The following is a 14,834-nucleotide window of genomic DNA, read 5'->3' on the forward strand; positions in this document are numbered from 1 at the left end:
TTGATTTTTTTTACAGAGAGGAAGGGAGAGGGAGAGAGAGTTAGAAACATCGATGAGAGAGAAACATCGATCAGCTGCCTCCTGCACACCCCCTACTGGGGATGTGCCCACAACCAAGGTACATGCCCTTGACCGGAATCGAACCTGGGACCCTTCAGTCCGCAGGCCGACGCTCTTATCTACTGAGCCAAACCAGTCAGGGCATGTGTTGTCTTTTTAAAAGGTTTGCTGTGTGCCCATGTACTCCTCACCCGGTTTCCAGTCATTAGCAACTTAAATCAACAACTAAGGAACTAGTAACCAAGTTTTTTGTGGGTTTTTTTTGTAATTTTTGTAAGAGTTTGAGTCAAGCTAACAACATATACAGGGGAGCAAGATCTCAAATGCTCCCAACCAGATTCCTCCATTAACCCTCCATTAACCCTGTTAACATCCTCATTCTGTTTCTGGGCTATTGTGGCCCCCCCCCTTTTTTTTTCACTGTTACTGTATTGGACAGCCATTTATTAAATATCCTAAATACTTACAAAAATAAATCAAGTATTGCTTCTGTTTTTCTAGTGTCAAATTCTTTGCCATAGGAAATAGAACCTTTGATAAATTAAATGTTACAATTAAGCTACATCAAGTTTAATAACTGCACACCATTTTCTTTTGTGGTTGTCCTTTAGTGTTTTACAGATTTCTAAACTACTTCTTTGCAATGTATAGGTTCACAGAATATACACACATTTTACATAGGAATGGTTCTTGTTAACTATACATACAGAGAACCTAACATGGTAGTATTGTGCCATAAAAGCCACCCTATAGAGCCAGATACTTTGCCTTTTGAAGGTGATTATTTAAATTGTTGAAGTTGCTTGAATCTGTTTCTGGTCCTTATTTTGTGGGGAATTAAAAAAAAAGAAAAAAAGAATGTTGAGGCATAGAGCTCCTAGAGATTCTATGCAGTCACTCTGATGTGGATGAGAGAACCCTCCCCTCCCCCAACCCAGCAGATTCTGCTGCAGAGCCATGCAGACATGGCTGGAAACCACAGACTTGGACAAGAAGGTGACTCAGGAGTTCAGATTAGGAGTCTTGATGCTGCTTGATAGGTTTCCAGAACCAATACTGATATTTCTCAGCTGTCCTTCTGAAATATATTTGGGATTGACAATTAAGAAACGAGTATGCAGAAAGATATCAGTGTTCTAATTTATCTTGATAACCTCTGTTTTATGTAATATTCTTTAAAATGGGTTCAATGCTGGGAGAGATGTGAGGAGGAAGACCATACAGATTGGGGGTGAGGTTTGATTTGGAATTCAGGGTGTGATCTGGTAGAGTTGGGATTAAGAGGTGCAGTTAAAGGCTTGTTCGACCACTTCAGGGACTAAGTTGGTAATCCGTAATCTGCTATTTTAACCAAGTCCTGGTTTTGCTCACTGGGCTGTGTCACTAGATGGGAAATTCAAGGAGGACTCTGGGGGACTGAGTGGAGACTGAATCTGAGGAATGGCTGGATCTTTGTGTACCAGGGTCTTTGTGGTCTTGAAACTATCTTAGTTGAAAGGCTGTGAAAGTTTTATTGTGGTGTTTGGTTTTCCCAAACCCAGCCTTTTTGGGAGGTTTGAGAAATCTTAATGAAGTGACAGAAAATGTCAAAGCCAACACATTGGAATTATATTCTTCATCTATTAGCTCATTCAGGAGATTCAGGTGCCAAATTAGTGTTGCATCATTTCCATAGCAATTGGCCATGTTCTCTGGGTTAGTAGGTCTTTTATGACATCACAAATGAAAATCATCAGGAAGGAAAGCTGACATAAGCATAGACATCCTCAGTAAAAAGGAGGATATAGAGGATTTGTAACTAGCTAAGGTAGTCTTTTGTGTGTTTCTAAACTCACTCTTTAAAAAAAGTATTTTGTGTCTTTTTACATATTTATTAAAATTATGCCTCTGATACTTACCACAATGTTTGTTGTCAAAAGCCTTATCCATGAGTAATAGAGATGATTTCTGTTGTTTTTTCTGAGTGTCAGCGTATATTTTGCATTGATAATTGGCTCCCCGCCCCCCCAACCCAGCAGACATCTGGCCTATCAGGGACTTTTATCTGTTTATTTGAGGCATTCCATATGGTCATTAGTGTTTGCCAAACATGTCTCCAGTCTTATTATTTGAGATTGTTGTGTATCAAAAAATTAGTGTTGTTCATATGGGCTAGATGAGAGTCAACACATCTGGGAAAATTCCAGCTGTGCGGGACATAAAATTCAGGAGCAGGATCACTATATATAGCAACAAATATGTATACACCAATCTTGCACCCCTTTGATGATAAGGAAGGTAGTTTTATCATTTAGGATATTTCTGGAAGCCTCGTACAGACTTTTTGTGGTTATGGGGTACTTTCATTTAATTCTGGTCCAGGGATTTACTGTGTCTTAATTAAATTTTTAATCCTCTGTGAACTAACTCCTTTATGAGGAGCTTTTAAAAACTGGATATTCAGTCCCTCAAGAGCTAGACTTGAGTTGCCAACTTTCTACAAAGGTCCCATGGCAGTTGGTTGGGAGCTTCATGGGGCCTGTTGTCCTGGATTCTCATGCACTTGGTGGACCAATTAGGACTTTGTGCCCTTTCACATCCACTGACCCCCATCTTTATGCTTATGAAGGGTGGGAAAGAGCAAATTGGTCAGCCTAGCTGAAATGTGTACCTTGGTGTAAAAGATGGAGTATTGTCCAGGAGAACCCTGTTCAACTGTTTCTTCTACCTGCCTTGCCTTCTGGGGTCAACTCAGAGAAATCCTGTCTTCATTAACAATAGAACAGGAGCTCTCGTTTCATAAAATATTAGATTCTCTTTATTCACCATATTGCAGTTAATTCTGCTGCCAAAAAACTGTGGTCCAATTTATTCATTTTCCCCAACCCACACTAAGGTGTTGTGGATGGTGATCCATAAGATCTCTTGAATCGATCTTTACTTTTATGAGCACCGTAACTTCTGGTGAACAAGTGCTCTATCTCAAGTCACCAAAATAGATCTTTAAAAATACTTTCTTTCAGCAATAATCTGAATTCACTTGGATCTCAGAATCATGGGTCAGGCAAGTTAACACTTGCCATAGTTTATTAGATTGCTTACCTTTACATATCACCCTATTTTTAGGAGCAGTGCTTTGTTTTGTGCACAGAGAATTATTTGTCATATTTGCATTTGCTCATTATAAATCATACTTTAAAGCAATTGCAGTCGGACAGATTTAAACCAAGGACCTAAATTAAAAGTATAGGGCATGTGTCAAACAAATTACTTTAAAATTTATAGTACATTCACATGACGGGAGAGTGTGTATATGGTGAAAAATACTCTTCAGCTTCTATAGAACCTCTTAATAGTTTCTGTGTATTTTCTCAGTGCTTATTCGTACAGAGAGAAAGAATAATTTACATATTCCAATATACTCTATCTCTTTCATAACAAAGGCTGCATTTATTGCTTGGTTCTTAATTTTTTTTTTAACTTGACTTGAATTTTCCATATAGGTACCCAGCTGTGCAATATTCTATCAGTGGATTGTGTGTTATTAATTTCATAAGCCTCCTCAAGACTTTTTTACTTTTCCCCCATAAAATATTTCTGTGGTATTTTCATGTAGTTAATTTTGGAGGATAAATGTGGGTGAAAGACATTTTGGCCACAGTACCTGATTTTTCATTGCTTTTAAAGCACGTTTCAGAGTTTGAGCTAGTTAAGCAACGGTAAAAGGAACTTCTCTTTGCCATATTTTCCCTCCACCAATTTTTTTTTGTCAGGGTGTAGTGGTCAAGGGACCACTTTAGAAAAAGATTTATTTTTAAGAATAGTTTTTAACTCATTGTTAATTTAAGTGTATATATTGATATTTAATAGAACAACTTAATTAAGAGTATTAAGATTGGAAATGGTCTGTTGAAATGTGGTGGTAATGCCAGTTTCTTGGCTTCCAATGATTTCTAAGGTGTGTGTGATGCTTAAGAAGGGGAAAGTACAGTTTATATTCAGGAATTGGTTGAGAGATGTAATCTGATAGTTTGGGATTTTGGAGTGTCTTGAGGGAAAGGGATGGTGCTATCCATGGTGCTGAATCGAACAGTGCTGGTATAAATGCTGGAAAGACTCTGAAATATTGGAGGTCGAGGACACACCTATGTACATATTTTTAAAACTAAATCTCCTGTTTGTAGCTGAGACTCTTTAATTTCTATGGAAGTGTCTGATGCCCCAGGGAAAGCTCAGTGCACAGCACTGATTAAATTGGGGACCAGCGTTAGTTATAATGAGCTATTCTGATATGTGGAAGATGGCAAGGATCTAAAAATGTGAAATATGGCCCTTTTGACCAGTAGAGACTACTTAAGTCCTGGCTTTCCATCATTTTTTCCACTCCCCTCTTCTTTTACATCATGGACCTATGCCAGTGAAAGAAGATGGTTTTTAAATTAATTGGTAAAAATAGTGATGAGAATGCTAGTTAAAATTGACACCTTATATTTCCGAGCCATTGCTTAAAAGTTTTGAATCCACACTTCTGATTCTATGTAAATGTTTTCCAAGACATATTTAAGCAAGCATTCAGAATAAAAAAAATCATTTTATTAGTTTCTTGGTCCTTTCTGGGCCTGTTATACATGCCAATCCTTCCAGGGGCCTCCTTCCCAATTCCCTGTGCCCCCCAAAAAGCACACATGTTTCAGGGTTTGAGCAAGTTAAGCAACGGTAAAAGGAATGGTTTTTGCATGGATTTATACTTCAGTTATACAGTAATTATCCAGAGACTTTGAGAATGATAATTTAATATTTTAAGGTACTGATGTGTATCTGTGTTAAAAAGATATAACGTTTGTACACTCTTGTATATATTTCATAAATCAACATTTTCTCTAGGATTGATTGGTTTTAATGAGTAGGAAACCTACTTCAAAGTAAATATCATTGCAGATGGAGCAGATTACTATGTGGAATAGTGCATGTTAAAGTACATTTAGCATTTTGGAAATCAACCCAAGTTCATATTTAGTAAACGTACTAATAAATGCCTTTTGGGTTAGGGTGCATTTATTTTGACACAGTTGTAACTTATTAGTGCCTAGAAATCATCAAAAGTACCAGTATAGTTTTATTTAATTTAAGCCAAGAAGGTAAAAACCATGGAATTTCTTTGTTTCTTTAAAGCTGGAGATACAGATGACCCACCAAGAATTACTCAAAACCCTGTTATCAACGGGAATGTAGCCATGAGTGATGGGCACAACAACACAGAGGAAGACATGGAGGATGGTAAGTACGTGTGGTCTGCTTACTTGCACCAGACAGAAACTCTGTCAGAAACACAAGTAGATGTGATGCCTATTTCTTCTTCAAGTTCTTCTGAGTTTCTTGAAAGTAGCTAGTTTTTAGGAGGTTGTGCCTGAAGAAAAATTGGGCATTGAATTGGTGTTGAGTTCAAGATTACCTACAAATTTCAAGGTAAGTTGATTCTCCCCAGCCTAGGTGAGAAGGTTTAAATACAGAAGTTTATAATTATATAATAGGTACACAGGCCTGCAATTTTCTGGCCACTGTTAGTATTCAGAATAATTACATGTTACTCTCCTTTCCTTCTTGTTGGCAGCAAGATACTTCCAGACATTGGAACTTGGCTTTCCATTGCATTCTTAGTGCATTGTGTCTACCAGTTGTCTGTACCCCACTCCTGTTAGGTGTGAAATCAGACCAAGCTTTGGACTTCATTCTCCCACACTAACTTTAGGTCTATATCTTCTATGCAAAAAACATGCATATGTACATGCATGGACATTTTATGCCTAGGGAATCGTTTTCTTTTGAGGCAGTTTCTTTTTTACAATTTATTAGATTATATGACCTGTACATTGGCAAGGTCAGAAATCGTGAGCAGGTAGCAGCCAGTCATCACTTTATGCAGCCCCTGGAATCTTGCAGTGTAATATGAAACCATGTTCTGTCAAAAGCATGTCCATCAATCCTCATGAGGGTTGTGTCCTTCCCAGGGGTGTAACGGGGCAGTTGAAAGAAACCTCATCAGCCACGGGCTGCACCACCAGAAGGACTGCTGTTCAGACCTCCTGCCAAAAGTTCAGCCTCCATGAGAAACTGCAGCCGTAGTTGAGATTTCTCTGACAGTGCGGTTTACCCCCTGGCAGCTGGCTGAGGCAATATCTGAGGAAGGTAAAGAAGAGTGGTCTAAACCCCGCTGCTTTATTACCTGTGGAGTGCGCTTTCCACTCTAGACCAAGGGCAACGGTGTGGGTGTGGTCTCTGGTTGCTGGGCTTTTGGTTTTATTTTAGATACCGGAGATGCCAAAAGTAATTCAGAGAGTATAGTGGGAAGGCACAGCCAGGTCTGATGTGCCAGGTGTGAGTGAAGGACCAATTCTAACCACTTGTGGAGCAGTATCTTGCCCAACCCAGTCACAGCGCACTCAGTCTAGTTTCCGCAGAGCATTTTCAATCTGATATTTCCACTGGTGTTTTTATGGGCAGAGGGCTTGGGAGAAGGCACAGGTGTAGATAAAAGGGCATGTGTCTCAGCCTCGGTTCTATTGACTTTTGGGTGGGTCATCTTTGTTGTAGGCAGCTGTCCTGTGTATTATAGGACACTAGAGTTATACCACCTTCATCCCCCTAGCTGTGACAACCAAATATCTAGATACTGCCAGTTGTCTCTTTGGAGCCAGAGTGGCCTCATTTGTGAACCACTTATATGAGATCATAATGTATGTAAAATCCCTTTTCTCTCAAAGCAATTTTACTAAATTATTAGTAGTAAGTAATGATGCTGAACCATAAAACCTAAAAATGGAAATGCTCCTGTTGTGAATTACCACATGGAGAAAGCATATTATAGGAGAAAGTAGAGTGGTCTTCAATAGCACTTTCTTCCTGGTTTGAATTTTAGGTGCTTTTTGAAAGACCCAGGAGTAAGAGAATGAAAAAAAAAATCATTTCTATTTGATGGCAAAGGGGACCGGAGGGAGGTGGTTCTCGTTCTAGGCGTAGAAGCCTTGAGGGAAGCATTTTCCCAGCCATCATGTGTATTTCAAAACACTCTTCTACAAGACATAAGTGTGTTGTGAATCTAGGAAGTTTGAGGAGTGCTAGGTTAAACAAGTTTCTGTAGTATAGGTCTCTGAGTCATTCAGTATCCCAACATCTTTCTCCAAAAGACTCTTTGTTAATGATTCCCCAAAACTCTGGACTTTAGAACCCTTTTTCCCTGAATCTCCTTTTAACACCTCAATCTGGAAAACACTGGATTTCAATGATCAATGCCTTAATTGTGCAGAGAGGCCTAGTGTAAGGCACATTTCCTATACAAAAGTTAAGTAGCTAATAGTTTGGAAAAATGTTTGTGGGGTAGAGGGCATAAATCCTGTTAACACTGAGTTGTGGACAAGTATCAAATCATTTCCTAGTTGTGCGCACCTACTGTACTTTGATGTTAGTGTCTTACTGTCTTTGCTGAGATGACCATGAGAAGTTTTAGAGCAAGTGCAGCCTCGGCAGGTCTAGAGGGATCTAGATTGAGATTGTTGGTACCCATGAAACAAGAAATTTCTGGGAATTCACTAGGGCTTTGTAAAGACTTGTATTCGAGGCTTGATACAATCAACTGCAAGAGTGCCATTTGGGAAAACTTCACTCTAACCTTTCTGATTCAGAAAATCCAAGTATTTTAGGCTCCTCTACTTTTTCACGAAACTAAACCTCAGGCCAGTACATTGGCCTTTGACCTGTGAAGATAAGGTTGTTGTAAGAATAGGCATAATGGTAGCTGGGGACTAGATGGGAGCTGCTGCTGCTTTTCAGAGACAGGATGGGAAAGTAGCGGGTTATCAAGTTTTCTGATTGAGGATGTCTGATGGCAGCAGTTAACACAGCTCATTGTTCTATTATTTATAATAGAAAGATTCTTGGAGTGATAGGTGCTCTGTGGCATCCTGGCAATTTAGAGTCTTTGTTTGGATGAAATACTAACACTGCAGGATGTGGGGTATCCTTCATAATTCCAGGCTTACTGCTTTCTTAAAACACTTTTAATTTTGAAGTCATTACAGACACAGGAAGTTGCAAAAATTGTACATAGAATTCCAAGGACCTTTCATTTATTTTCTTGGGCAAATACTTATATTATCCTGTTGTAATTCCTTATAGGGCTGTAGCAGGCCAGCCTTATCTGTCAAAGGTGGGTTTCAAGTAAGCTTCTCTTGTTTTGACCTTTTTGTATTCAAAATAATTTGAGTTATTAAATTAGTATAAATAATTTCCAGTGATGGGGTAAGATTTCTATTTACTTGATTTCTATTTATGTTAAATTTCCTGTTTAGGAAGATAAGTTCTAAGAATGTGCCTTCAGTGTAAGGCAGAATCTCACATCTAGTGTATAATTCAACGAGTGTGAACTGAGTACCATGAGCCAGGTTGGCACCAGGCTCAGGGCACTGAGCCTCTGTCGGGCCTGCCATCGCGTGGACTCAGTGCCACGCTCACTTCACTATTGTTGGGTCTTATTTTTTTTTTTTAAATATATTTTATTGATTTTTCACAGAGAGGAAGGGAGAGAGATATAGAGTCAGAAACATCGATGAGAGAGAAACATCGATCAGCTGCCTCCTGCACACCTCCCACTGGGGATGTGCCCGCAACCCAAGTACCATGAGCCAGGTTGGCACCAGGCTCAGGGCACTGAGCCTCTGTCGGGCCTGCCATCGAGTGGACTCAGTGCCACGCTCACTTCACTATTGTTGGGTCCTATTTAATATTGAAAGATGAATTTAGAAATTGACTTAAATTCTGAAGAACAGAAAAGCACTGATAGGTGTCAGTTTTTTATCTATATAAGAATCTAATCCTACGGATAGCTGAATTGTATCTGAAAACAAAATCATAATTAGAAGAGAGGTGGGCTCTTGCAGCCTCGAAATCTTTAGGCCCCAGGAGTGAGTGTCCTGGGGTGCTTTTCGTTTGGTTCTGTTCAGTTCTTCAATCAGTGTAAAGCAGGTCAGTTTTGTTGGGGTCTGTGTTTGGTGGAGTGTTAGAATGGCATCCTACAAATCAGAGGCAGGGTCATTGTGCTTAGCGTTGACAAATCTTGACCAACTCCCGTGGTCACTTTGTAAAACACTTTGGATAAGATGAGCCAGTAAACCTCAGGGAGCCTCAGTTTCCTTGTCTGTAAAGGGGGAATTAAGTACTGGCTGTCCTTGCTTACCTTGCAGGATTTAAGTACCACTCAAATGTGACCTATGTGTCTATGCAAAAGTGGCCTGCTTTTCTCCTCAGCTATTCCACACACCATTCTCTTGAGCAAGTTTCTTGCCTTTTCAGTGGACTTTATTATCCATTAAAGGGATTAGGGTTGCCTGCCACTAGGAGAGGCTCGAATTCAGAATGCGATCACCTCTTAGATGTGACTAACCCCTGCTCAGCTGCTCTCCTTTTAAAGGGCTTCACTGTAAACTGCCGAGCAGTGTTATGTGTAGGAAAAATTCTTAGGGATGAAGAAAGAGTGTTTAAAAGAAGGTAAAAATGCTTTCGCACATACGTTTGGTTTTTCTTTTTTGGTAAAGAATATTAACCTCTCATGAGGACTGATGGACATGTTTTCCTAAGAACAAATCAGTTAGTCACAAATCAAGCAGTTTGTGTACACTGAGAAGTCTGTATCCTGAGCACTTGGCTGTCTCGGTGCAGTGTAGAGACTGAAGGATGAAGGGAGGGAGTGTTCTCTTAACCCGTTCTTCCCCTAAGCCTCCAGTCTCATTGGGGACCTCAGGAGCCAGTCGGGCAGGATGTCAAAATAGCATTGATTCTTAAACCCTCCCTGCCCCTTCTATTCTGTAAAGTAACTGTGGCTCCTCAAGGTGTAGCCCTTGGTCCCCTGCCCGTCTGTAAACTGTTCCCAGTCTGCAAGGGGATAGGTACAGAAAGCGAGAGGAAGCATTTAGAAGCATGTACCTTGCTGTGGCAGTTTTACGATGCTTTATTATGAAGTGCTGGCAGTGATAGATTGGCGGGTGGCCTTGGGAGGACCACTCCTTCACACAAGGAGTCTAAGAAGTGTCGATATGGACACTGCTGGGTTTATCAAAACTAATCTGGCGCTTGTGTCAATTGTAAATGAATAGCCACCATCAGTAAAAGCTGGAATTCTAAAGTTTGTGACATTAGTTGAATGTCTAACAGGCACTACAACAACACATTGCTTTTTATTGGAGAAAATCCCAATTCCTTAAATTTCCTTTTAGTATCATTGAGTAATAAAGAATACCAATTTTTTTCTTTTTTCTTTCCTTTTTTTTTTTTTTTTTGCTAAGGAGTTCAGGCTGATTTTTCACAAAAATTATGAACTAATGAAGTTATTTAACCTTTATTTGTAGGCTAACTTTTCAGCAATCTTTTTGTCTCTAAACAGTGCCACGCTTCCTTGGGAATAGCCCTTTACCCGAAAGGCCACCTGTGTTTGCAAGTTCAGCACCCGCTTCGTTTTTCCTCTTCAGCTCAGCCTAAGTCTCAAGGCTTTTTCTTCTCCCCCCACAACCCCTGACCTTGACAGATGCCACCTGTTTCATCCCTTCTCTCCAAAGCTCCTCCATGCACTAAGAATTATGTGAGAAGTAAGAAGTTGAATAGCTGTTCTTATCACACTGGACTCTTAAAAATCTAGGAGGGAAGGCAGGTGTGTGTTGTTAGCCTCCTGAATTTGGGGTTTCATTCACACAGAAGCTGCATATCATTGTGCTGTTTTAGGTTATTAGTAAATTGGGCTGATGTTATTTTTCCAGAGAGCTAGGTTTTAGCAGCTAGTTGATGTTGTGTAGAATAGTTTATTCCTGTTTGTTGGTGCTTTCAGGGCTGTTTTACGGGCTCTGATTGACAGTCACGTGTTTTCTTGCAGACACGAGTTGGCGCTCCGAGGCAACCTTTCAGTTCACTGTCGAGCGCTTCAGCAGACTGAGTGAGTCGGTCCTTAGCCCTCCGTGTTTTGTGCGAAATCTGCCATGGAAGATTATGGTGATGCCACGCTTTTATCCAGACAGACCACACCAAAAAAGCGTAGGATTCTTTCTCCAGTGCAATGCTGAATCTGATTCCACGTAAGACAGTTTAAATGATGCAATTACAAATCCACAGATAGTTATAATACATTTGGCCTCTTTGAATTTTTTTTTTAATTTCCTTAAGCCTCTACAGTCCTTTGATTTTAAATTAAATACATTTCCCTCTTTAAAACTCACCGGTAGGTATTATATCCAAACTAAAAAGATATGTATTTTTCTTGCATATACAGAACTGAAGTGTTTGTATGAACACGGAATCAGGGCCCAGTGGATTAGCTGAATACTGGTTACCAGGCTTAATTCCTTTTCAGCAGTAACTCTCCAAGGGGAAAATTTGGTTAAGAAAAATTATTTAGGCTGACATCTTTCTCATTTTGTGTTAATCAGTTCATATGGGTTATTCAGAAAATTCAAATGAAAACATTCGAGGGTTCTACAACATGAGCCTACTTGGCTTATTTTAGAGAATAAATTTTTATTCATGTAATTTCTAAAAAGAGATATACTATTAAATGTCTTTAGAAAGAAGAAGTGTCTTTGGTGGTCCCTCCATTCAGGTAAAGCCAAAGATTAGAGGTTTCACATTTTCTGCCTACTTCCAAAAGCTTCTTTACTCTTCTTTCCTTTAATTAAGAACTGTCACTGTTCAGCGTTTATCAGTTCCCCTAGTTGTGACACTGTTTGAAGGGATTCCAGATCACTTTGTCACCAAGCTGCTTCCTTGGACCACATCTGCATAGACTCCCTGTCACCTCCTGATTGTGGCTCTTTGGTGCCCCCTGGGGAAGGTTGTTCCCCAGAGGGCACTGGTTCTAGTTCTGTCAAAGCTCCAGGGAACACAGCTCATTTTATTTTTTATTTTTGAATTTTTAGGAACTGCCAAGCCCATTTTATGGTGCAGCCAGGGCTGTATTCAGATTAACAAATTTTTCCCCTATGTTCACATTGTGATCAGATCTGATGAGTATTGGGCTAGATTCTAGTCTAACAGCTTTAGCCTGAACAGTTGGGAAGCACAGTGAGCCGTCCACATCCAGCATAAGGATCCAGAGCAAGTGGAAGTGCCGAGGTGACAGCCCTGCTGTGCTAGGTATTTCAGTGAGTTTGCAGCCTGTTCAAAGTTCATTCCTTTATAAGCTCTACTTGCATTGTAAACCTTATGGTGGACTTGTAAAGTGGCATATCTTTTTGGTTTTTAAAACGTTTTTATTTTCTTCAGAGAAAGGAAGGGAGAGGGATGGAGAGATAGAAACATTGATCTGCTGCCTCCTGCACGCTCCCTACTGGGGACGGAGTCTGCAACCTGTGCATGTGCCCTGACTGGGATTTGAACCAGAGACCTCTTGGCTTATGGGTCCTCGTTCAACCACTGAGTCACACCCACTGGTATCTTTTCTTTATAAACATTGATCCAGAGGCCCTTTGTGTTCTCAAAACGTGACTGACAGCATCTATGGTCATGTTTCTTGGTTGTGATTCGGTATCCATGCTTAGAGTTTCTCAGGAGGCCTGTGTGGAAGGTGCTCTTCAGAACTTGACAGCCACAGCACCTATGAGCCACCAGGGGCAGGAATGATGCTTAGAAGTGATGACAACTTTATTAGTAGAACCATTTTTTCCCTATTCTTTTCTTTCTTTCTTTTAAATGTATTTTTTATTGATTTCAGAGAGGAAGGGAGAGGGAGAGAGAGAAACATCAATGATGAGAGAGAATCCTTGATTGGCTGCCTCCTGCATGCCCCCCACTGGGGATTGAGCCCACAACCTGGGCATGTGCCCTGATCGGAATCAAACCTGGGACTGGTCCGCAGGCCAACACTTTATTCACTGAGCCAAACCAGCTAGGGCTTTTCCTATTCTTTAGAAAGAATATCAATAGAACTATAATCTGACCCCAAAGCTGTAGTCTCTTATAAAATCTAAACATGTATTTTATAGATACACCTATAAGAAACTTGAAGTAAACTTTTGAAAAATTAATAAATAATAAAACCATGGGTTAAATCAGTACATAGGGGCACCCCCAAACCCTTTCAGCCTTTTTCTCCATTAAAGGTAAATGTGTCCTCAATCCCTCCAAAAGAGAAAAACAATAAATATGGGAATTTTTGTGTGCTGTGTTCTTAAAAATGTAAACATCAATGAAATATGTTACCTAAGTCTTAGATTATTTTCTTTAAACAGGTCGTGGTCTTGTCATGCACAAGCGGTGCTGAAGATAATAAATTACAGAGATGATGAGAAGTCATTCAGTCGTCGTATTAGTCATTTGTTCTTCCATAAAGAAAATGATTGGGGATTTTCCAATTTTATGGCCTGGAGTGTAAGTAACAGTGGGTTTAGCGTGAATAACTTGAGCATCATTCTGTGTTACCCTAAATCTTTTATTTTTCAATGCCTTCTATTTATTTCAGAATAAGTTGGCCAGGTATCTATATGTGGTTTTGTTTCCTGGCTAAGCTTTTAGCAGCCAACAGGACTCAAGTCTCAACATTTGGTCAAAATTGATAAGTTGATTAATAGCTTTCCTGTTAGGTACATTTCCTTTAAAAGAAATAATACCAGTTGGGGTCCTTTCCTGAGTCAGACATAGTGCAGGGTGGTTGTAGGTACCTTCCTGAACTCTCCAGTCAGTGCATTTTGGCTGCTTTTTGCAGAGGTGGAAATAGTCTCCTAGCATGGGTTCTCTGGAACGCCCATCCCTGCTTTGATGAGCAGACACTGATCCTTTAATTTCCATGCTGGGGCCTTGCACCCCCATTGCCTCTGGGATTCCTCCTTTTGTTCAGAGAACAGTTTAAAATAAACCAAGAACACTACAAAACGAAGCATAATTGGGATGCTTGAAAAAGTAGCATTTTAATTTATTAAGCACAGGACACTGGGATAATTGTCTTGTTGGAGTGAAGGGAGCATTGGTGTGATCTTATGCAAGTTGGATATTCTTTTTTTTTTAATAGGAAGTGACTGATCCTGAGAAAGGATTTATAGATGATGACAAAGTGACTTTTGAAGTCTTTGTACAGGCGGATGCTCCCCATGGAGTTGCGTAAGTTTTTCTTTAATTGGGTGCTGTTAATGTGTTTTGTGCTGTAGTGAGGGCAACATTCTCATACTATCAGAGATGCATGTATTCCACAGATAAGCACCCTCTCTGTGCTGCCCCTTGGCACACATGGAACACACAGATATATATGCAGCTTCACATTCACTGCTTTGTTTATTAGATTTATAGAGCAGTTTTCTTATGCCAGACCCTGCTGTGTATTAAGAATATAATTATAGGGTCAACAAGGCAGCCTTGGGTTTCTGTCCTCAAAGAATGTACATGCTGGTCTGGTAAAGGAGTAAGACCAGTATGTAAATAACTACAGCAGGAGTGGCTCTGTTTTTATTTTGAAGAGGTCAGGGATGTACAATTTGGGAGCATCAGCATGTGCTGAAAGGGCCTTGGCCCACTGAGCGGTGAAGTAGTGAGTGGAGTGCCACAGAGCTTAGAGGAGGGCCTGCTAGGAGATGCGTCTGTCACTCATCCAGGTCTGTGTGCAAGAGGAAGTGTTGGCCTTAAGGAGTGGATGGGTGACTGGGTGATGAGGAGGGACAGTGGAATTTGGGAGTAGGGAGAACAACATGAGTGAAGACACTAGCAGGGAAGTTTGGGATTGGGCAGAGTATCAGGAAAGTGTGCAAAGTGGAACTGAAGGCTGAGATGATAAA

General features: G+C 40.2%; 1 protein-coding gene across 1 annotated transcript in view; it reads left to right on the forward strand.

Annotated features, from left to right (window-relative positions):
* Positions 1 to 5,211: 5,211 nt before the first annotated feature.
* The window catches only part of USP7 (ubiquitin specific peptidase 7), a 33,551-nt gene continuing 23,928 nt past the window's right edge, over positions 5,212 to 14,834 (forward strand). Inside the window, exons 1-4 of the mRNA XM_023755307.1 lie at positions 5,212 to 5,316; positions 10,955 to 11,153; positions 13,302 to 13,440; positions 14,078 to 14,166. Of these exons, the coding sequence (XP_023611075.1) occupies positions 5,274 to 5,316; positions 10,955 to 11,153; positions 13,302 to 13,440; positions 14,078 to 14,166 (470 nt within the window). The 5' untranslated portion in view covers positions 5,212 to 5,273. The remainder of the gene's footprint in view (positions 5,317 to 10,954; positions 11,154 to 13,301; positions 13,441 to 14,077; positions 14,167 to 14,834) is intronic.

The sequence above is a fragment of the Myotis lucifugus genome, unplaced genomic scaffold (genome assembly GCF_000147115.1).
Source record: "Myotis lucifugus unplaced genomic scaffold, Myoluc2.0 scaffold_72, whole genome shotgun sequence".
NCBI classification, from domain to species: domain Eukaryota; kingdom Metazoa; phylum Chordata; class Mammalia; order Chiroptera; family Vespertilionidae; genus Myotis; species Myotis lucifugus.